Below are 23,521 nucleotides of genomic sequence, written 5' to 3' on the forward strand. Positions count from 1 at the left end.
TTCCTTCATGAACACACTTCCTTGGTGTCTCTCTCTTATAAGGACATCGGTTATATTGGATTAGGTCACTAACTTAATGGCCTCATTTTAACCTAGTCACCTCTGTGAAGGACTTGTCTCCAAATACATTACATTTTGAGGTACTGGAGGTTGAAATTTCAACATTTTGGAGGGGACATAATTTTGCCCATAATTCCTGTATTTGCATAAGAGCTAATGTTTGTTGGGTACTGGCTACGTGCCAGTTACTGAAACTAAGTGCTTAATATATATCATCTGATTTTATGTGCACATTAGTCTTGTAATTATTACTATCTCTATTTTACAGATGAAGACACTGAGACTTAAGAGATTCACTAACTTAACTAAGAGATGGGATAGAAATTCAAGTCTTTTGGGCTCTAGTGTCTCCATGTTCTCTTAGGCAAGAACTGGGTACTAGGAAACAAGAGCACAAAGAGAAAAGGGTTAAAATGTTAAATACAAACCTCTGTTTTGCAGTGTCTACTAAGGTCTTGCTGGTAAGTAACCTGTGAAATGGGAAATCACTTAATGCCAGCACTGGTTGACTATTAATTTGTTCTTTAAAAAGTGGGAGGAATTTTTGGTTTTAGGATGGAAACAGTGAATGAAGCTAAAGATTTTTAGCACATGACTATAATTATCAAAAACAAATCTGTTTTATTTTCAAGTCCTCAAAATACCTTTCTCTTTTTTCTCTTTTGCAGAAGATTCTAGTGTTCCAGAAACTCCAGAAAATGAAAGAAAACCAAGTATATCATATTTCAAGAATCAAAGAGGAATACAGTATATTGATTTGTCTTCTGATAGCGAAGATATTGTTTCCCCTAATTGCTCCAGTACCGTTCAAGAGAAGAAATTCAACAAAGACACAGTGATTATAGTGTAAGCAACTTAATAGATTCATTCTATTTATGTGTATAAGATTTGTTTTGAGAAAAAGTTACTCAAACTGAAAAATGTTGATGACTCCCCCCCCCTTTTTTTTGCCTTTTCCTGACTGCAGCTTGCTCATTTTTTCCTAATTTAGAGATAAAGAGAGGTACATGTGTGTGTATGTATGTGTGAGTGTGTGTGTGTGTGTGTGTGTGTGATTCTGGATAACTGATCTTCAAGAAAAAGTTTAGTGAGAGCAGAGATTTAATTTTTTAGTTCTCCATAGATAGGGAAGTTATTTTAACAAGTACCTTTGATTGTTTATAACTGCTTTATGTTTTGTTCTTGAATCCTAGAATCAAATCATTTTAACATTTTTGGGACACATTTTGTGAGCTAGCACAGAGCTTGTATTATACTTAGGTAGACAGTAAATAAATAAAAAATACAGTATGTTAAATATGGGCAAAAGGGAAGGGAAATACAGAGTTTGGGGTCAGGGTTAAGGGCATGGTTCCTAAAGACTACAGTTGGAAAGGCTCCATTGAGAAGATATTTGAGCAAAGACGTGAAAGAGCTAAGAAAGGGAACCATATGGATGTAGTGGGAGGGGCGTTGGGAATATAAATAGCCTGTTTAATGACCCTGAAGTGATATGCCTGGTATTTTTGAGGAAAGTAGGGGGGTAATAATGCAAAGTGAAGGACCTGAGGTCATAAGATGAAGAGTGGGATAGAGAAGGGGCTTAATCATGTTCATGTTAAGCCCATAGGCTGTTTGGTTTTTATTCTGAATGAGATGGGAAGCTAATGGAGCATGTTGAGCAGAGGAGTAAAATAATCTGACTTGCATGTTTAAAAGTCTTTGAGGCTGTAGGAGAGTAGTAGTTAGAAGTATGCATGCTGTTGTGATAACCAACGGCAAAAATGATGGAAGCTTAGACCATGCTAGTTAGCCTGTGGGAGTGATAAGAAGTGGTTTAGGTTCTGGATATGCTCCGAAGATAGAACACAGAAGATTTATTGATAGATTTCAAATGGAATAGGAGAGAAAGGAATCAAGGATGACCCTAAGATACTTGGCTTGGACAACTGAAAGGATGGAGTTAACACTAACTGGGATAAAGAATACTCTCTTGGGTATGGTGGGGGAGCGCCTTTTGAAGGAAAGATTGGCAGTTCAGTCTTGGACATTCTGTGATTGAGAAGACTCTTAAACATCTAAGTAGACATGTCAGGTAGGCAACTGGATTTGTGATATGTGGGTTCTGGAGAGAGGTCTAGGTTCCATATCTAAATTTAGGAATTGTCAGGATATAGATTTGATATTTAAATGTACATGATTAGATGAAATCACTAAGAGATACGAGTATAGCTGGAAAAGAGAAGATCTCTTAGTTTAAGGACTTAAGCCAGGGGAGCTATGGATTCTAAGAACAGGAAGGTGGGAAGAAACCTGTAGAAGGTTCTAAGAAGAAGCAGTCACTGAGATAAGAGAAAAGTCAAAAGTCATCAGAAGCTAAGTGAAGAAGTGTTGCAGAAAGGTGCAAGAGATCAACTGTCCACTGCTAAGATGAGTTCTTAAAATGAACTTTTTAAGGCCCCAATGTACATGCCTTTATCCTGAACTTCACTCTGAAATAAAAAATTAGTGAAGGTCCTGTGCAGTAAATCCTGAGAAAAATTGATACATTAGCACTCCAATTTTTACTTTTTATTTTGAAAAACTTTTCGACTTACAGAAAAGTTGCAAGTCCACAGTCCTTTTAAAAAGTTTCACCCATTGTTAACATTTCCCCACATTTATCACCTTCATAAAATAATGATTAGAATTATTACTGAAACCTTTCCCTCTCATAATTTCATATTTACCTCCTAAGAATAAGATCATTCTCTCACATAACAAAAGTAGCATTTCAAATTCAGAAATACCAATTAACTTTGGTACTATACTGCTAATACATAGTCCATATTTAAATTTTATCAGTTTTCCCAATAATGTTCTTGATAGTGGTGCCACTCAGAGTAGTGGTTTGTCAATTACAAGTGTGCCCTATAATATAAATCAATGTACTCATTTCTTGACCAAGAAAGTCTTGTAATGGGGAAAAAAATCAGCTGAACTAAGCAATGTGCTTTAGTAATGTAGTTGTTTTTCCTTCTGGTTTAACTTTCTTATCTTACCATGGACAGATAACTAAACAGTTTCATTTCATGGACCATATTTTGAATAGTACTTTATAGTAAAATTTTTCCCAGCAATATGTTGGATTTAGTTTGTCATGTGTATTTAATCTTGTTCAATCTGAAAGTTTCTCAGTCTTCTTGATTCTCATGATATTGGCCTTTGAAGCTAACAGGCCATTTTTCTTTTTAGAATGTCTCTATTTCTACATCCCGGGTGTTTCTTCTTGATTAAATTTAGATTAAGTGGCATGAGCTACAAAAGTGATTTTGTGTCCTCCTCAGCGTGTCATGTTAGGAGGCACACTGATAATTAGTGAAGTGAACTTTATCCACTCAGAAACCTGCCGGGTTTCTTCTGTAAAGTTAACCATTTTCCCCTTTGTAATGATCAAGTCATCTGTGACGAGTCACTTTTAAGACAGGTAACGATCCTCCTCCTCAGCAGACTGCCCTTCAGTAGTTGTGGCGTCTATTGATGATTCTTGCGTGCGTCAGTTATTACAATAGTAGTTGTGAAATGTGGTATTCTAACTGGCGTTCTAGAATTTATACTTTTATTATTTGATGTTCTACTATAGATAGTTTTCCCTTTTCCCTTTATTCATTTATTCATATATTTAGTTAGTACAGTAAATAAAAAAATGGAATTGTAGGTTCTTTTCTGCTCAATGGATTATAATCTATTACTACTGTTACTCATTTTGATGTTCAAATTGCTCAGTTTTGGCAGAGGAGGACCCCTTTCAGCAGACTCTGGTTTGGAGAGTTTCCTGTCATTTTTTGACCCTTTCCTTTCTGGCACAAGATGTTCCAGACTAGTACTTCCCCTACTCAAGGCCTGAAATTAGAATTTGCCATTTCTCCAAATATCACTGTTCCTTTTAAAGGGAATAGTATTTGGAAATCTGAGGACTAGGTGTGTTCTTTCTTTGCTATTGGGTGAAGCAGGGGATTATGTCATTGCCTTTTCAGCAAAATGGGCTAAAATATATGAGACGGGGAGAATTTTTTGTTGTTGTTTTTTAAAATCAGGAGTTTATAATGATATATTTAATTGTAATCTACCGCTACAGGGCTCTTCCTTGCCTATCCAAATTTCCTTCTCTGACAGTGACAGCTCTGCTTCCACCAGTTTTAGTATATTTGCTAATTTGTTCAATCATCCAGTATACATAAAATAGTTTCAGAATTGTTGTAACCATACCACTTGACCATTAAGCCCCCTAAGAGTTCAAGATTTGAGGGTATGTGGTTAAAGTATTTGGATTATTTATTTAAATTTTTCTTTTAAAGATCAGTTCATTAATTTGTTTGTATTCCTTTTAAAATTTTTCCCTTGTCCCTTTTTTAAATTTTACTTTTAAATATTTAAAATATTAACATGGTTCCAAAAATCAAAACTCTGTGTAGAATGTGCTTAGAGAAGTGTTAAATTAACTTCCTATCACTTTTCCTTCCAGCCCCGTCCCTCACCCCATCTCAGAATTAACCAGTTTGTTTAGTTTCTATTCATACTTTTTCTTTCATGTATCTTTTTTTCTCTTGCTTTTTACACAAAAGATAGTGCTATATAACTTGTGCTGTGTATGTATAGATACAAATATATCTACACACAGTTATTCTTTGTTTTATTAGCAGTATATAAATATATTCTAGAAATCATGTCAGCTCATAAAAATACTTAATTCTTTTTAACAACTCCATAGTACTGCATTATATGAATGTTCCGTAGTTACAATCAGTACCCATGCATAGGTCTTTTTGGTTATCAGGGTTTCTTACCTTGACACTATTGACATTTTGGACCAGGTAGCTCTTTGTTGTGAGGGACGGTTCTTTACGTTGTAGGATGTTTAGCGAACCCCCTGTCCTCTACCAGCTAAATGCTAGGTTGCACTTCCCTAGTCAAGACGATCAAAAATGTCTCCAGACATTGCCAAATGTTCTCTGGAGATGGAATCCGCCTGTGCCCTGCCCCCTGACTCGAGGACCACTAATACAGATAATAGAAACTGGCAGTTGATGAAATCTTTCAGGAAGCATTAATAGACAAGAAGGGTCTGAAGATAGAATCCTAGGTAATACTGACAATTCAAGAAGGTGAAAAAAGGAGGAAAGCCTTCTGCAGAGATTAAGAACAGGCTAAGAGATACAGAGAAAATCAGAAGTAATAGAACCTTTACACAGTGAAGTTTCGGATAGGGCCAGATTTTCAAAGAGCGACAATGTACGGAACCACAAAGGAACAGATAACCAATGAAAAATTTGTTTTGTTTTGTTTTCAAATCACACTTGATGTTTTAGAGGATATCATTGCCCTTAGAACAGTTTCACCAAAGTGGTGGGGCAGAGGATATAAAACAGTAAATTAAGAACTACATAGGAAATGAGGAAATAGAAAGTCACTCTTACAACATTTGTGAAGTCGACAGGAGAATTTGCTTATTTCACTGCTGTGTCCACAGTGCCTAGAACCTCTGGCACATTGAATGAAATGCAGTCTTTAGTACATCATAGGCTTAGGAGAAAGAGTTTAAGGAGAGAGAAAAGATTGGAAGAGAAGATAATAGATAGTTAAGGCCCTGTAGGAAGTAGAAAGGGCTAGAATCCCTTAACACAGAGGGGACTTTGACAGAAGGGGATAACTTGGTTGATCTGCGACTGGATAAAAGTACACATAGTGGTCAATTCTTGTTCTTGTGGAATTTTTTCTTTTATTTTTAAAGCTTCAGTCATACAAGAAAATTAATAAATAATGAACATATATATATGCCACCTGTATTTAATAATTATTGTTTTCCCTGTTTTTCATTGTTTTATTGATTACTATTATTAGCTGAAATATTTTAAAGTAAATTGTAGATGTCCCCAACATTTCTCCCCGTAATACTTGGCTATATATCCCCCTTCCAAAAAAAGAATGCTGTTACCAGTGAACAAATTTTTACATCATCTAATTCCCAGTTTATATTCAGATTTCATGTGTTTTGTAGCTGATTCTTCAAACCAGGATCTAAACAAGGAGCATCTACTACAAGTGGACGTTAAGACTCTTCCCTTTCTTTTGATCTTAAAATAATCAACTCCCCTCCTCCTCTTTTTTTTAAGGATTTTAACTTTTTAAAGAAATCAAATGTTTTCTTAAAGAAAATAGACTTTTCTGATTGTCTCTTCATGATGGTATTGAATTTATTCCTTTATCGTTTGTATTTCCTGTAACTGGACATTAAGTCCAAGGCATGCTAAGATTCTTGGTCAGCATGAAGACTTACTACATCAAGAGTCACTTGAGTTTGTCTTACAGAGTTGTGATCAATCTGATCACTAGGATAAGGTTGTGAAGATCAGGAAAATAAGGACCTTTGAAGTGGTTATTCAGTACAGGAATTTCGAAAGTATTCCAACGTGAATGCTTTCATTTTCTTGGTGAACTAAGAGACAAAACAGTTAGAAAGTGTCCATGTAGTGAGGCAGAGTGAAAATTTAGAGTTGGGTACATTAGGAATGAGAAGTCTGGGTATAATGGAAACAGACACACGTAATTGTCTTCAAATATTGAAGGACAGCCATAATGTTAAGAGATTTATTTTACCTTGTTACTTTAGAGCAGTTTTTCAGAGCAAAGTTCAAGAAGTCAACCTAGAAACTTGGTAAAAATACATATTCCTAGTCCTGCAGAATCTGTTTTTATATGCTTTCAGGGAATTCTTATGCATAACCAGTGCCCTAATAGGTAACAGCTGAACTAAAATGAACAGATACAGAGAAGTTACTAAAATACAGGTCCTGGATAAGTGTCTAAGAGAGCTGTCCGAAAAGAGAATTAGCTGCATAATAAAGTCTGTGGTCTCTGGCACTAGGCATACACTTAAGTGTATTTCTTTCTGTGATCTTTATAACTTCTGCCTGTTTGTTGTATTTCTGCTTTCTGATCTTCAGAATGCTTACTATGGTAGAAAACCAAAATTTCAAAATGAGATTTTTTTTGTTTGGGAGATAGTTTAGTAAATTTGGCCCCAAATGTCTTTTATATAGGATAAACATATAAACTGAAATGGAGTGAGATTAAAGTTAGTTGTTGTAGGATGAAGCCTTACGTAAAATTAAGTACTCACTGTCTATTGAAGAAATGTTTTGTTCCTGGTAGACATTCTGATGCTAAATGGGACCATCTGATTTTAACACTTTGATTTTGATCACCTGGGTAGGCTATGAAAATTCCTTTATCTTTGTCTTAGTGTACACTTCATTAATTTCTGTGGAGCAACATGACAACACCCACCTTTTATGCAGAGTGTAAGTGAAAAAATAGTAGGAAAGAGAAGGTGAGCATGCAGTAAATGAGTATGGATCTTAAGAAAATCAGTGCAGGTTTTTTTGTTCTTTTCTATCCCAGACTAGATAATTTGAGATATTTTCAAAGAATATTGACTTTGGAATTGTAAATTTATATACACAGTCATACTGAAATGAAAAAAGTTGTTTTAATCTTTGACAGGTATAGATTAAATTTATTATTAAAAAGAACTATAGAGATACTGTATTTTATATAAACGCATATACACAGTTATAATGAAATAACATTGGTAATACGTTAAAATACTGTGTTTTTTCTCTGAAAATATTTTTAGTTCTGAGCCATCTGAAGATGAAGAGTCCCAAGGCCTTCCTACCATGGCAGGTAGAAATAATAATGATATTTCAGAACTGGAAGACCTTTCGGAATTGGAAGACCTTAAAGATGCTAAACTTCAGACCTTGAAGGAACTTTTTCCACAGAGAAGTGACAGTGATTTACTTAAGGTTATATACCCTTTTATAGTAATTGGTTATTATAGCTGTAATGATGATTAAAATGTCTCCTATATCCAATGGTATATATTGTGGATAGTCACTTTTCTCAAGATAGCTTTTGAAGATAATTATTAACTTTTATATAATAAAGGCAAATGCCAGGGATTTACTTGTTGAGAATCTTAACTTACAGTAAGTGTGGTTTATTCACCTATAAATAATATAATTTGATCTTCTCTCAATATCTCTCATAGGTTATGAATTTTTTGTGTTTGAATGGTTCTAAAATGGGGACACCCCTCTTACCTTCATCTCCCACTGGAAACTCAGAAATGTCAGGAGGCTTTTTTTCTTTCTCTCCCCATAGTAAAAAGGGGTTGCTATTGACATTTAGTGCCATATGGTCAGGGATGCTAAACACCCTACAACACTGAGGACAGTCCTGTAGAATGAAAGAATTGTCCTGCCAGTAGCACCCTTGCTGAGAAATACTGATTGACCTATGGAAACAAAATGAGTGGCTGTAGTTGGACTATAATAGGTATGTAATAGGTACCTATCTCTTACTATAGAGCAGATAAAAATTGACTATTCAGTTGAGTTTTACAGAGATTAAGTCACTGAAGATTAGATTAGTAAGTAGTTTATCCCTATCTCTGACACTTAGTAGTTGAATGATCTTAAGGGAATCATTTCATTGCGGGTTCAGATATTTTTCACCTTTGTGCTTATCATCACCACCACCATCCCCAATTCCCCTCCCCCAGTCTGAAGCTTAGGAATATTTGTATGGGCTGGACAAGTAACTTTGAAGTGGTGAACACTGGTGCATACCCTTTCTAAAAGGGGTAGCTGCTCCTTAGCTTCAGCAGTATATGACCATGTGATGTCACTGACAGCCTGTTTTTATCAGATAATTCAGATTTTTCAAATACAGTGAAAAGACTGGATTTTTATTTAGTGTTGATCATCAATTTAACAGCTTTATTGAGGTATAATTTAAATGCCATAAAAATCACCTACTTAATGTGTATAATTTGTTGGAGTTTAGTATATTTACAAAGTTGTGTGGCCATCACCATAATCTAATTTTAGAACATTTTAACAAAAAGAAACCTTGTATCCATTAGCAATCACTCCCCATTTCTCTCCCCTAGCCCTAGGCAACCTCTAATCTGTATTTATAGATTTGCCTATTCTGGACATTTTGTGTAGATGGGATCATGTACTATGTGATCTTTTGTGACTGACTTCTTTCACTTAGCATAAGGTTTTGAGGCTCATCCATGTTGTATCAGTACTTTGTTCCTTTTTATGGTAACTAATGTACAGAAAGATAAAAAATATTCAGGCCAGATAAAACATTTCTGAACAGAGGGTGGTCCTAGGCCTGTTAGTTTGAACTCTTAAGTGTAGATTATATTATTCCTATTGTTCTCTGGTATTTTTAACATGAGTTGTTTTTTCCTAAATCATTTTGATACCTTCTTTCTGTTAGCTAAATTATGAAACTTTAATGGTATCTTGGATCTACACTTTCTCCTGCTGGTAGTATTATTTGCCTCATGATGTGATTTTTTTTCTAGAAATAGAAACAAAGAATGTAGTCACTCGTAGCAACATTTACAATGTTGGAAAGAGCTTTCAACAGAATAAACATGGTGAAATATTAAAATATTCAACATAAAGAAACAAATCTCAGTTTAAAAATACTTTAGCTTGATTGCCAATTTTTCATGTAGCTCAAGGGGATTATTTCCTGTAGAAACATCTCTAATTTTATAATTACAGTGGGAAAATAACATTGATACGTGGACTTGGTATTTTTATTTCATTAGAATCTGAAATTTGGGGAATTTAGCAAATCACTTACTCCAAAGCAGAGCACTGTCTTGAAGTAATCTGAATTTCAAATGATCTCTCATTATTTCAAAAGATTTAAAGGTGACATTTGTAAATCACTCTACAGAGGCTTTTAGATCCATATAAAATAATTCAGGAAGTTATAAAATATAAATATAGTTCTAGGCTTGATAAGAATATGCTTTGGCTGTTTTGAAAATGAGGAGGGGCTTATAGGATATCTGAGGATCCAATATGAGGAAAACTAGTATAGAAAAGAGCATTCCCAATTTAAGGCTATTTAATACAAAAAAGCTTATTTTTTAAGCTAAGATCTTTTTAAAACAAGTAACTCATTGGCAATGTAGGAAACTTAACAAGAAAATCATAGGATATCCAGTGTCTTCTGAAATCTGAAATGTTACAGAATAATAAAAAAAAATAGGATATTGAAACTTAATTATGTAAGCCATATATTATGTTCTTGAACAAATTCAAGCAGTTTAGAAATAGAGCAAAAAATCAAGAGCCCTTTATCCCACTCATCTTAGAAGTACTGGATTTTAAAAATATTATTTCAGAATTGTGGTTCGTTGTAAATATTTATCACTGTATCCTCTCTCTCCTTGCTTCCCCTGCTCTCTTTCTCTCTTTCTTTCTCCCTCTCTCTCTCACTCACACACACATACACACACACACACACATCCCCCACACAGTGCCTGGACTCACTTGTAAGTAGGAAGTTTTTGAGACTTCAGTGTACAACCTTGCAATTAAAATAACAAAAATCTTGACTATACTGTCATATTGGACTGTGTTTTAATTTTCCCTTTATACTGATGATAAGTAAATCCAATACATTTTAAGATATGCTCAGATAAATTTGGACTTTTTAGATAAACAACATTTTCTGAAAATTTATCATAGGACTTAATGAACTTAAGCTGTTATGTACATATTTCTCCACTTTGTATTTTTAAAGCATTTGTTCTTAAATATTTTGGTAACTTTGTGAAATAATTCTTAGAGTATTATTTTTAAAATAGTAATCTTTTCTCATTTTATTAGTTGATTGAATCAACAAGCACTATGGATGGAGCAATTGCTGCTGCCTTGCTGATGTTTGGTGATGCAGGTATGCCTGACGTAGTTTCAAGCCATGTTGACTATATCTTCTCATTTTTAATATTGCTCCTCAGTTTTCCAAACTCCTTCATGAATTCTTACAGGAACCTTAGGAGCTATTAATAGCTTTGGGGTTTTTTAGATGAAAAGACTGAAGTTTAAGAAGATTAAGTGACTCATCTGAGGTCATACAACTATTTGGGAATTGGATTTTCTGGGTTGATCCTTCCCCCACCCTGCCAAAAAGGGAAGGAGGCAGTTTTTCATTGGTAATTTTGTTTGTTTTCTACAGATCAGATCTCTTTACAGTGATGTTTTGGGAGGTATATTCTCTTGTGTCCTTTCTAATTGCATTGTAGCTTTATTTACGTACACCTGAGTCAGTAGGAACATAATGTCTTGAGGAAAGTCCTAGCTGGTAATCAGCATTCCTTCATATAGTAAATATGTATGCTTTGTTCCAGGCTCAGAACACAAACTAAATACATTTGAAGGGACTTGCATTATAAAAGCACCTCCAATTTTTCTTTGATAAATGCTATCTAGATTTTTTGTTCTAACTTGTACATACCAAACAAGTAAAAATAACCTGTAATCCTTCTACCAAAAATGTATTTAAGGGATGAAAGCAAACCTACACACCATTATAAAACACACACATTAGGTTACAAAATATAATTATAGTATTGGTTTGCATTTTAAGAAAAGTCATTTGATGATTTATCGTGGATAACTTATCAGTACAGTCAGCTACTTCATAGCATTCCTGTCTGACTATGCATAGGATTAGTTTATTAACTGTTTCTCTATTAATTACCATTTACATTTACATTATTTCATTATTATTGAACTAAAGTAAATAGCCTTGTAAATAAATCTTTTTTTTATTGAAGTATAGTCGATTTATAATGTGTCAATTTCTGGTGTACAGCGTAATAGTTGTCATACATATACATACATATATTTGTTTTCATATTCTTTTTCACTATAAGTTACTGCAAGAAATTGAATATAGTTCCCTTTGCTATACAGTGGGACCTTGTTGTTTATCTATTTTATATATAGTAGTTAATATCTGCAAATCTCAAACTCCCAATTTATCCCTTGCCACTCCCTTCCCACCTGGTAACCATAAGTTTGTTTCCTATGTCTGTCTTTTTTTCTGTTTTGTAAATGAGTTCATTTGTCTTTTTTTTTTAGATTCCACATATGAGTGATATCATAATAGTATTTTTCTTTCTCTTTCTGGCTTATTTCACTTAGAATGACAATCTCCAGTTCCATCCATGTTGCTGCAAATGGACATAAGTAAATCTTTATGTTGTTATTTTTATAGGCTAAACTTCAAACTAGGATGCTAAATCAAAAGGGTATACACATTTAAATTTTAATATATAGTTCAATTTTAATTTTAAAATTTCTGCCAATTTATGCTTTCATCAGCAGTATAAATAAGTGCCCATTATCGTAGGTGGATTTTTTTTGTTTGTTTTTAATTTTTTTGAAACTTAAAAATATACACAAAAATGGAAAATAGTACAATATTTCTCATGGGCCCATCATCTTTCTTCAACAGTCATCTACTTCATATTTATCCCCCTAAGTGGATTGTATTGGAGTGGATTCCAAAGATGATATTATTTTATCCACATGAAGTATTTTTAAACCTCTCATTTTCACCAATTTGAGCAAGGGAACAGTATTGTGTGATTAGTGGGTGCTGCCTACATTGAGTGTTAAGATTCTTCCTTTTCTTCTACTTGGTAGCTGTGTGACGTTGGGCAGTGTTGCCTAACTCTTCTTTGTTTCCTTAGCAAATAAAATAATATGATAATAGTACCAAACTCAAAGTTGTTGCGAAGAAGTGACAAAGTTAGTGTAAATTTCTTCTTATAGTGAGTGGCACATAGGAAGTACATAGTACATGTTAGCATTTATTTATTCTTAAGGGCCATCTGATGATAGAAAATGGTACCGGAAAAACTTGACTGTGTCTTCCTCATTACAGTATCCCTACTCTTAAAAGTTCCTGAAAAATGGTAGTCTCAGTTAACATTTGTTGAGTTGCTAAATGGTTTGGGAAATTTTAGATATTCTTTCTTGTCCTCTTAGTATATCAATATTCCACAGTATTCCCAGTGAAAAATTTGTAGAATAACTTTATTCCACAGTAGTATCTAATCTTTTTTTTCCTCAGCAACTTACATCATTCAACTTTATTCATTAATTTAACAGATACTTATTGTGCACCCACTGCTGGGCACCAGATGCTATTTTAGGCACTGAGAATATATATGGAAACAAAACGTGCATAACAGTTGCCCTCCTGAATTTTTTACAGTCCTCATTAAATTTGAACTTTAGCTGAGTTTTTTTTCTTCTCATTCTCGTACTAGACTTTGATATTTTTTTAAAAAGTCAAGAGGCAAACTACAAGGAGAGAAGAAATCAGAGTTTTCTTGTTTTTTAAGTAAACTTTTCTTGGTTCCTTTTAGAATGGACAGGACAGTCATGTCAGTCATTTTCATCTTTAATGTAGTACACTTTAGAGGTAATGTGTAGAATGATAGCTTTGTCTTACCAAGATAAGGTATCCTTCAAGATACTGTATCATTAAGACATGAAACTATTTTTGGCTTATTAGGACAATTTTCAACATAAGGACTTCTTTTTAATATATTCTTTTTCAGATTCTTTTCCATTATAGGTCATTAGAAAATACTGAATATAGTTCCCTGTACTGTATAGCAGGTCCTTGTTGTTTATCTACTTTATATGTAGTGTATATATATTAATCCCAAACTCCTAATTTATCCCTCCCCTCCACTCTTTTCCCCTTTGGTAGCCGCAGTTTTCTATGTCTGTGAGTCTGTTTCTAGTTTTTAATAAGTTTATTTGTATCTTTTTTTTTCAGATTCCACATGTAAGTGATATATGATACTTGTCATTCTCTAACTACTTAATATGATCATCTCTGCGTCCAACCATTTTGCTGCAAATGGCATTATTTCATTCTTTTTTATGACTGAGTAATATCCTGTTGTATATATGTAACACATCATCTTTATCCATCCATTCATCTGTTGCTGGACATTTAGGTTGCTTACATGTTGTGGCTATTGTAGGTAGTGCTGCTGGGAACATTGGGGTTCATGTATCTTTGAACAGTTTTATCTGGATATATGCCCAGAAGTGGGATTGCTGGGTCATATGGTAACTCTATTTTTAGTTTTTTAAGGAACCTCCATACTCTTTTTCATAGCGGTTGCACCAATTGATATTTCCACCAACAGTATAGGAGGACTCCTTTTTCTCCACACCTCCTTCAGCATTTATTATTTATAGAGTTTTAAATGATGGCCATTCTCACTGGTGTGAGGTGATGCTTCACTGTAGTTTTGATTTCATTTTTCTAATAATTGGTGATGTTGAACATTTTTTCATGTGCTTGTTGGCTGTCTGTATGTTTCTTTGGAGAATACCTATTTAAGTCTTCTGCCCATTTTTGGATTTTTTTTTTTTAATATTAAGCTGTATGAGCTGTTTGTATATTTTAGAAATTAATCCCTTGTCCATAGCATAGTTTTTGAATATTTTCTCCCATTCCATAGGTTGTCTTTTCATTTTGTTTATGGTTTCCTTCACTGTGCAAAAGCTTTTACGTTTAACCAGGTCCCATTGCTTAGTTTTGCTTTTATTTCCATCACTGTAGGAGATGGATTGAAAAAAAAAATTCCTGCTTTTTATGTCACAGACTGTTCTGCCTACATTTTCCTCTAGAAAATTTTAGAGTATCTGATCTTAAGTTTAGGTCTTTAGTTCATTTTGAGTTTTTGTATGTGGTGTTAGAGATTGTTCTAATTTCATTCTTTTACATGTAGCTGTTCAGTTTTCCCAGTAAGCTGTCCACTTATTGAAGATACTATCTTTTCTCCATTGTATATTCTTAACGCCTGGTGTAGATTAATTATAAGCACATGGATTTATTTCTGGGCTTCCTGTCTTGTTCTATTGATAGATGTGTCTGTTTTTATGCCAGTACCATACATACTATTTTGATTACCGTAGCTTAGTATAGTCTGAGGTCAGGGAGTGTGATTCCTCCAGCTTCATTTTTTTTCAAGATTGTTTTGGCTATTTGGGGCCTTTTGTGTTCCTGTGCAAATTTAAAAATTTTTTTGTTTCAGTTCTGTGAAAAAAATCTGTATATTGCCTTGGGTAATATGAACATTTTAACAATATTGTTTCTTCCAATCCAAGAACACGGTGTATCTTTCCATCTGTGTTGTCTTCAATTTCTTTTATCAGCGTCTTAGTTTTTGGAGTACAGGTCTTTGCCTCCTTAGGTAGGTTTATTCCTAGGTATTTTATTCTTTTTGATCCTTTCCTTAATTTCTCTTTGTGATATTTTATTGTTAGTGTATAGAAATGCAACAGATTTCTGTATATTCACTTCGTATCTTGCAATTTTACCGAATTCATTGATAAGCTCTAGCAGTTTTCTGGTGGCATCTTTAGGATTTTCTATATATAGTATCATGTCATCTGCAAACAGTGACAGTCAGTTTTACTTTTTTTTTTTTTTTTTTTTTCAGTTTGAATTCCTTATATTTCTTTTTCTTCTCTGATTACTGTGGCTAGACCTCCAAAACTATGTTGAATAAAAATGGCAAGAGTGGGCATCCTTGTCTTGTTCCTGATCTTAGAGGAAATACTTTCAGCTTTTTACCAAGGAATATGATGTTAACTTGGGTTTGTCATATATGGCCTTTATTATGTGGAGCTGTGTTCCCTCTGTGCCCACTTTCTGGAGAGTTTTTATCATAAATGGATGTTGAATTTTATCAAAAGCTTTTTCTGCATCTATTGAGATGATCATGTGGTTTTTATTCAGTTTGTTAATGTGGTGTATTGCATTGATTGATTTGTGAATATTGAAAAACCCCTACGTTCCTGGGATAAATCTCAGTTGATCATGTTGTATGATCCTTTTAATGTACTGCTGGAGGCAGGTAACTTTGAAGTGACACTGGTGCATAACCTTTTTAATACTGGAGAAATACTACATTTTTAAAGTGATTTCTACTTTTGAAAAACTGAAAAGAGTCTGTTTACTTTTCTTTCAATTCGGTTGACATTTATTGTAGAAATAGCATTGGGCCTGATATCAAGAGAACTATCTACAAGTATTAACACTTTTGCCTTTGTTTTGCATTAATGATTCTTATAATATCTGTACAAACTTTTAACGTCCTTCTCTGTTTTAGAAGGTGGTGGACCCAGGAAAAGAAAATTATCTTCTTCTTCAGAGCCATATGAGGAAGATGAATATAATGATGACCAATCTATAAAAAAGAAGAGACTGGATCTTGTGAGTTACATTTGAATTGCAGTATCAAAATCATCTGCTTAAGCACAGAATATGTTGAGTTTGTGGATATCAAACCTGAAAATATACCTCAATGAATCAATCCTCTCTCTCACAACTAAGAGAACTTACGTTTGCATTTTATTTGTGACTGCTGTTGCTTTCTGTTTAATTAATCTAGTATTATTACTTATCTCTGAAGTACAAAATTAATTTTAAAAGGTATCCTAGTGGTGTGGTAAAGTAACTTCTTGGGAAAATTTGCTTTTAATTTAAATTTTATTTTATAAAATTTATACATACATACGGTTGTACACAATTATGTAAAACAACTGTTACCATTGCCAGTACCATTTTCTCCTCCCCAGTGACAGCTCCTTATAATTGTTGAAATAGAGGACTCTCTTGATATTTAACTACTTATCGAAAATTAATAGTGGTTATGCTTTTACTGGGTTACTCTGGTTTCCCATTAACTTTTACTTTATAAATATATCTACTGAGAAGCCTCCCAGTGAATCTAGACATAGTCTTCCCTGTCTTTATTCGTGACAACACATGAATAAACACAGTTTCTTTTTGGTAATCAAAATCAAAATCTGTCACTCCAACAAGCACAGTAACCTCTTTCTTTGCCTCAGTTGGTGGTATATGAAGCCCTAAATAGCAGGTGACAGTCTCGACCCTAATTTAATGGGACAGTTGTTGTGTCCTTCCATGAAAGTATTCTTCCCTTGAGAGAACTAATAATGGTAGGAAGTAAAGATTCTGTAAGTTTTTAGGTGTGAGGAACAACTGTGGTCTGAGAGACTAGGCCCACATTTTAGTTTATATACCTATATATAGGCTATGTGAGAAATAACATCATGTATTTTTAAAATTTTTTTAATTAAAGTATAGTTGATTTACAATGTTGTGTTAGTTTCAGGTGTGCAGCAAAGTGATTCAATTTTACATACATATATTCTTTTTCTGATTCTTTTCCATTATAGACAAGATACTGAATATAGTTCCCTGTGCTACATACAGTTGGTCCTTGTTTATCTGTTTTATGTATAGTAGTATGTATCTGTTAATTCCAAACTCCTAATTTATCTCTCCCTCTCCCCCTTTTCCCTTTGGTAACCATAAGTTACTATATCTGAGAGTCTGTTTCTGCTTTGTAAATAAATAAGTTCATTTGTATCATTTTTTTTCTATTGCATGTAAGTGATACCATATGATATTTGTCTTTCTCTGTCTGACTTACTTCACTTAGTAGGAAAATCTCTTGGTCCATTCACGTTGCTGCAAATGGCAGTATTTCACTCTTTATGGCTGAGTAATAGTCCATTGTGTGTGTATATATACATATACATACATACATTTATATATATATCACATCTTCTTTATTCATCTGTCAGTGGACACTTAGGTTGCTTCCATGTCTTATCTGTTGTACATAGTGCTGCTGGGAACATTAGGGTACGTGTATATTTTTGAATTAGAGGTTTCTCCAGATACATGCCCAGAAGTGGGATTGCTGGATCATAAAGGTAACTCTATTTTTAGTTTCTTAAGTAACCTACAGACTGTTCTCCATAGTGACTGCACCAATTTACATTCCCACCAACAGTGTAGAAGGGTTCTCTTTTCTCTATACCTTCTCAAGCAAGTATTATTTGTGGACTTTGATGATGATCTTTCTGACCTGTGTGAGGTGATAACTCATTGTAGTTTTGATTTGCATTCCTCTGACGACTAGCAATTTTGATCACCTTTTCTTGTACCTGTTGGCCATCTGCATGTCCTCTTTGGAGTAATGTTCATTTAGGTCTTCTGCCCATTTTTTGATTGGATTTTTGTTTGTTTGTTTTTGATAATGAGGTATCTGAGCTGTTTGTATGTTTTGGAAATTAATCCCTTGTCAGTAGCATCATTTGTGAATATTTTCTCCCATTCCATAGGTTGTCTTTTCATTTTGTTTATGGTTTCCTTTGCTGAATAAAGGTTTATAAGTTTGATTAGGTCCATTTGTTTATTTTTGTTTTTATTTCTTTTGCCTGGTAGACTGACCTAAGAAAACATTGCTACGATTTATGTCAGAGAATGTTTTGCCTATGTTCCTTTCTAGGAGTTTTATAGTGTTGTGTCTTACATTTAGGTCTTCAATCCATTTTAAGTTTATTTTTGTATATGGTATTAGAGAATGTTCTAATTTCATTCTTTTACATGTAGCTGTCCAGTTTTCCCAGGACCACTTATTGAAGAGACTGTCTTTTTTCCATTGTATATTCTTGCCTCCTCTATCAAAGATTAATTGATTGTAGGTGTATGGGTTTATTTCTAGGCTCTCTGTTCTGTTCCATTGATCCATATATCTTTTTTTGTGCCAGTACTGTGCTGTTTTGATTACTGTAGCTCTGTATAATTGTCTGACATCGGACAGTAATACTGCCATCTTTGTTCTTTTTCTTCAGGATTGCTTTGACAATTCAAATCTCTTGTGGTTCCATATAAACTTTAGGATTATTTGTTCCAGTTCTGTGAAAAATGTCCTGGATAATTTGATCAGGATCATATTAAATCTGTAGATTGCTTGGGTAATGTGGCCATTTTAACAATATTAATTCTTCCCATCCAAGAGCATAGGATATCTTTCTCTTTCTTGGAATCATCATCAGTTTCCTTTACCAGTGTTTTATAATTTTCAGCATATAAGTCTTTCAGGTTTATTCTTAGATTTTTTTTTTTTGATGCACTTTTAAAAGAGATCGTTTTTGACTTTTTATTTCTGATAGCTCACTGTTAGTGTAAAGAAGTGCAACATTTCTGTATGTTAATCTTGTATCCTGATTCCTTGCTAAATTTGTTTATCAGGTCTAGTTTCTGTGTGGAGTCCTTAGAGTTTTCTATATGTAGCATCATGTCATCTGTGTATAGTGATGTTTTACCTCTTCCCTTCCAATTTGGATCCCTTTTATTTCTTTTTCTTGTCTGATTGCTGTGGCTTGGACTTGAAATACTAGGTTGAATAGAAGTGGTGAGAGTGGACATCCTTGTTCCAGATTTTTGCAGGAAGACTTTCAACTTTTTACCATTGAGTATTATGTTGGATGTGGGTTGTCATAAATAGCTTTTATTATGTTGTGATATGTTCCCTCTATACCCACTTTGATAAGAGTTTTTATCATGAATGGATCAGAATTTTATCAAATGCTTTTTCTGTATCTATTGAAATGATCATGTGGTTTTTGTCCTTTCTTTGGTTGATGTGGTATAACACACTGATTTGTTTATGTTGAACCATCCTTGTGACCCTGGGATAAATCCAGTTTGATCATGCTGTATCATCCCTTTAATGTGTTGTTGGATTCCGCTTGCTAATATTTTGTTGAGAATTTTTGCTTCTATATTCATCAAAGATACTGGCCTGTAATTTTCTTTTTTTGTAGTGTATTTGCTTTTGGTATCATGGTGATGGTGGCTTCATATAAGTTTGGGAGTGTTCCTTTCTCTTCAATCTTTTGGAAGAGTTTGAGAAGGATCAGTATAAGTTCTTTTATGTATGTTTGGTAGAATTCCCCAGGGAAGCCATCCTGTCCTGGACTTTTCTTTGCAGGGAGTATTGTTTTGTTTTGTTTTAATTACAGATTCTATTTCACTTCTAGTGATTGGTTTATTCAAATTATCTATTTCTGGTTTTTTTTTTTTTTTTTTTTTTTTTTTGGACAGTGGTCATTAGGTTTATTGATTTATTTATTTTTATTGGAGGACCTGGGGGTTTAACCCAGGACCTTGTGCATGCTAAAAACACATTCTACTATCGAGTTATACCCTCCCCCTTATCTGTTGCTTCTTGATTGGGTGTTGGTAGGCTGTGTTTCTAGAAACTTGTCCATTTCTTCTAGGTTGTTTGATTTGTTGGTATATAATTTTTCATAGTATTCTCTTACAGTTTTTTTTTTATATCTGTGGTATCAGTTGTTATTTCTCTCCTTTCATTTCTTATTTTGCCTATTTGGGTCCTCTCTCTCTTCTTCTTGGTGAGCCTGGCCAGAGGCTTGTCAATTTTGTTTATCCTTTCAAAAAACCAGCTCTTGATTTTATTGATTTTTCCCTATTATTTTCATCTCTATTTTATTTAAGAAATAGCATCATATTAATTGCTGATTCAAAGCATTTACTTTGCTTGTACATCTGTTGAACAGCATATTAGCTTTGAGGGTATTATCAGTAAGTTCACATTCTGAATTTTCTCTAAGTGATACTGCTGTTCTGTAAGCCAGCTGCTTCTAGGTATTGAGGCACATAATAAGATCAGTGAATTCCATGGACTTGAATCCATTTGATGTGCTTTTCTTCCAGTGAAATTAACTCCCCTGGTCAGAAACATTGATTGTTGTGTCATAGTGTACTGTTCCTTAATTAAGCTTTCTATATACCTGCATATGATGCATTATTTTCCTGAGGGTCTTGTAACAAGGAACACAAACAGTGGCTTAAACAATGAAAATACATTGTCTCACAGTTCTGAAGGCTAGAAGTCCAAGATCAAGGTGTCAGAAGGGTTAGTTCCTTCTGAAGGCTGTTCCATCCCTCTCTGGCTAGCTTCTGGTGATTTGCTGGCAATCTTTGATATTCCTTGGCTTGTATATCTTTGCTTTCGTCTTCATACTGTGTACTCCCCATGTGCTTGTCTATCTCCAGATTTCCTTTCTTTATAAGGACACCAGGCATTGGATTAGGGCCTACCCTAATGATCTCATTTTAATTTGATTACCTGCGTAAAGACCCTGTTTCCAAGTGAGGCCACATTCTGAGGGTGTTATTCAGCATGGGAATTTTGGAGGAAGAGAATTCTATTCATAACTGCTTTTACTAAATGCAGGTGGATAGGAAAGGCTAATCCAAAATAGTTATATTACTGTCTATTTCATGATGAAAGGTCAAATGTAATCAACTTGCCACCAAACAGTTGACTAAATCTCCCAAAGAATGGTGCTGTTACCAGAATTCATTGATGGCTTCTACTCTTGGCAGGTTGAATACTCACCAGTAGCAATAGCCAGATAAATCTTGGGATGAGAAAATCTTATCTTGTTAATCTCTGTGCACAGACTCAGTGCATGTTGCCATGGCCATTTGTATATAGACCTATTGAGCATGCATCCAAGTGGCTGTGGTCTTATTTTGGTTCACAGAATGGCTCATCTTATCCACTTGATTTTTTAAAAAACTCCTCTGCAGTAGATGCCTTTTGCTTAACATTTACATGGAAAACTGTTATCCTTATATTCTGTTCTCAGAAAAACTTCAACAGCAACAAAAGAAGTTGAACAGTATACCTCTTCTGTAGACTTCTGGTCACTGATCTTCCACTCTCATTCTTCTCCTTAGCTACTGTCCATGATATATCATTGATCTGTACCTCTGGCCATTTCTTTTTATACAAAATAGACAGCAAGTTGTACTTCCCAAAGTTGTGCATAGGGCTGCTTTCTTAATGTGATTATATTATAGTAGTTGTTCATTTTTAGCTGGTTCAAACAATTATGTAAACTCTTTATAAAGCAAGTTTAAGATTTTTCTCCCACTTTATCTGATAATCATAAAGAATTTCCCATAGTGCAGTAGATATTAGGTGAAGAAGTAAAGCAGAGAAGTAAATCCCATGGGAGTCTGAGACACATCTGTGCATGCAGCTTACTTATGCTTCCTGAACCTGCTCAAGTCCAGTCTCAAATATAGCATTTCCACTCGAGGATGGGTTGCTCTGCTTATCCTCGGGGTAGTCTTGGGAGATCAGATACCCAGGTCACATAACAGCTCTCGTCTCCTGGTCACTTGAGGTCCCACAGTCAGCCATTCTGGTCCTGTCAGGACTCCCTTTCAAAGCCAGCAACTATTTCACAAAAAGATTAGTTCATTCTGTTTTTAAAATGTCAGTTTGTTCCCAATGCAGTAAATATGTTAGAGAACAGTTTGTGTATAACCTGAATTTTGCATTGTTTATGTACAAGTTTGTCCATGAGAAATACTATATAGATGAACACAGAAAACTGCACCCAGCTAAACTAGGCCACATAAGAATAAAATGAGCATACCTCAGACATCTACTGGCTGCCTCATTTCACCAACTTTGTTATCTCACAAGTTTGTGTTATGCTATTCTTCCATGTTTGTGAAATTTTCTATTTGAAAAAAGCACTCATTCAGCATCCCAAACATATCTAAGCATTCTGGTTCAAAAACACTACACAGTGCATACAAAAGGAAAATGAAATATTGAGAAGCTTGAAACAAACATTTGGAAAGAAATGAGAACATGTGATATAGATACAGGCATAAAGGAATCGACATTGTGGACTGTCAGAGACAGTGCCACAAAAATTAAAGTGTATGACTGGATCATCTTAAAATGTTATGAAATCAATAAAAAGATGCATAAAGAAATAGAAGAAAAGGAAAAAATATGGAGCATTTTTATTAAAGACCAAAGGGTGAAAAAATCAGGAACAACTGTTTTCACGTGGACCTTTATATCTAAACACCTTAAATGGAAAGCACTGTATCCTGCAGAACTGGCTTCTCTTAGTGCCAGTCGTGATTGCTGTAGTAATTTCAAACAATGTTACAAATCCCTAAGCTATCAGCTGTTACACATGGAATCATGAATGCAGATGGGAAAGCTGCAAAAGAATTTCCCAAAGCTATAACTCTTCCAATGCTGACATCCCCAAAGAAACTTCATATTTATTATGCCATATTTATTGTAGTATTTATCTCTTAATGATTTAATGTGTAAAATTATGCTACCCTTTTTTAAGGTTTCTTTCTCTTTTTTTAATGTGTCACTAATGAAGTTTTTGAATGTTGTAGCTCTAACATAGTTTTTCTCAAACATTGTAGCTTTAATTTTCATGATTTTGCATGGCACAGTCATTTTTTGGAAATGCGTGTGTCCTGTTATAGCATAACAGACTATAGTTGTCAGCAGAAAAGGACATGACTTCCCTTGTAACCATATGGTCTCTGCGACGATTTTCCTACTGGGGATTGCCACATCTGGTTGGAGTCATCACTCATTTGTTTATGATGATTTAAACTAATTCTCCAAGACCCATTCAGCTTTTGCGTAGGCCAGGGAGGCACATTACATTGGGATCTGGGGTCTGTCAGTCTCTGCAGTTTCTTCAGAAATGTGGTGTTGGTGCTGCTGCTGCTTCTTCAGGGGGTAATTCTTGCGACTTAGATTTTGTGTTTTCTACAATTGTGGCCCTTACTCTATGGGTCAAGGAGCTAATGTCAGATTTCTGTCAGTGCCAAA

General features: G+C 34.3%; 1 protein-coding gene across 3 annotated transcripts in view; it reads left to right on the forward strand.

Annotated features, from left to right (window-relative positions):
- Nucleotides 1-23,521, forward strand: part of SMARCAD1 (SWI/SNF-related, matrix-associated actin-dependent regulator of chromatin, subfamily a, containing DEAD/H box 1) — a 72,355-nt gene that overhangs the window by 14,410 nt on the left and 34,424 nt on the right. For 2 of the 3 annotated variants that reach the window (XM_014565664.2, XM_014565663.2), the window contains exons 3-6: nucleotides 729-906; nucleotides 7,715-7,886; nucleotides 10,788-10,854; nucleotides 16,112-16,215. In XM_014565664.2, coding sequence (XP_014421150.1) covers nucleotides 729-906; nucleotides 7,715-7,886; nucleotides 10,788-10,854; nucleotides 16,112-16,215 — 521 coding nt within the window. The remainder of the gene's footprint in view (nucleotides 1-728; nucleotides 907-7,714; nucleotides 7,887-10,787; nucleotides 10,855-16,111; nucleotides 16,216-23,521) is intronic. The other variant, XM_014565665.2, reaches the window with a different exon arrangement.

Source organism: Camelus ferus, chromosome 2 (genome assembly GCF_009834535.1).
Source record: "Camelus ferus isolate YT-003-E chromosome 2, BCGSAC_Cfer_1.0, whole genome shotgun sequence".
NCBI lineage: Eukaryota > Metazoa > Chordata > Mammalia > Artiodactyla > Camelidae > Camelus > Camelus ferus.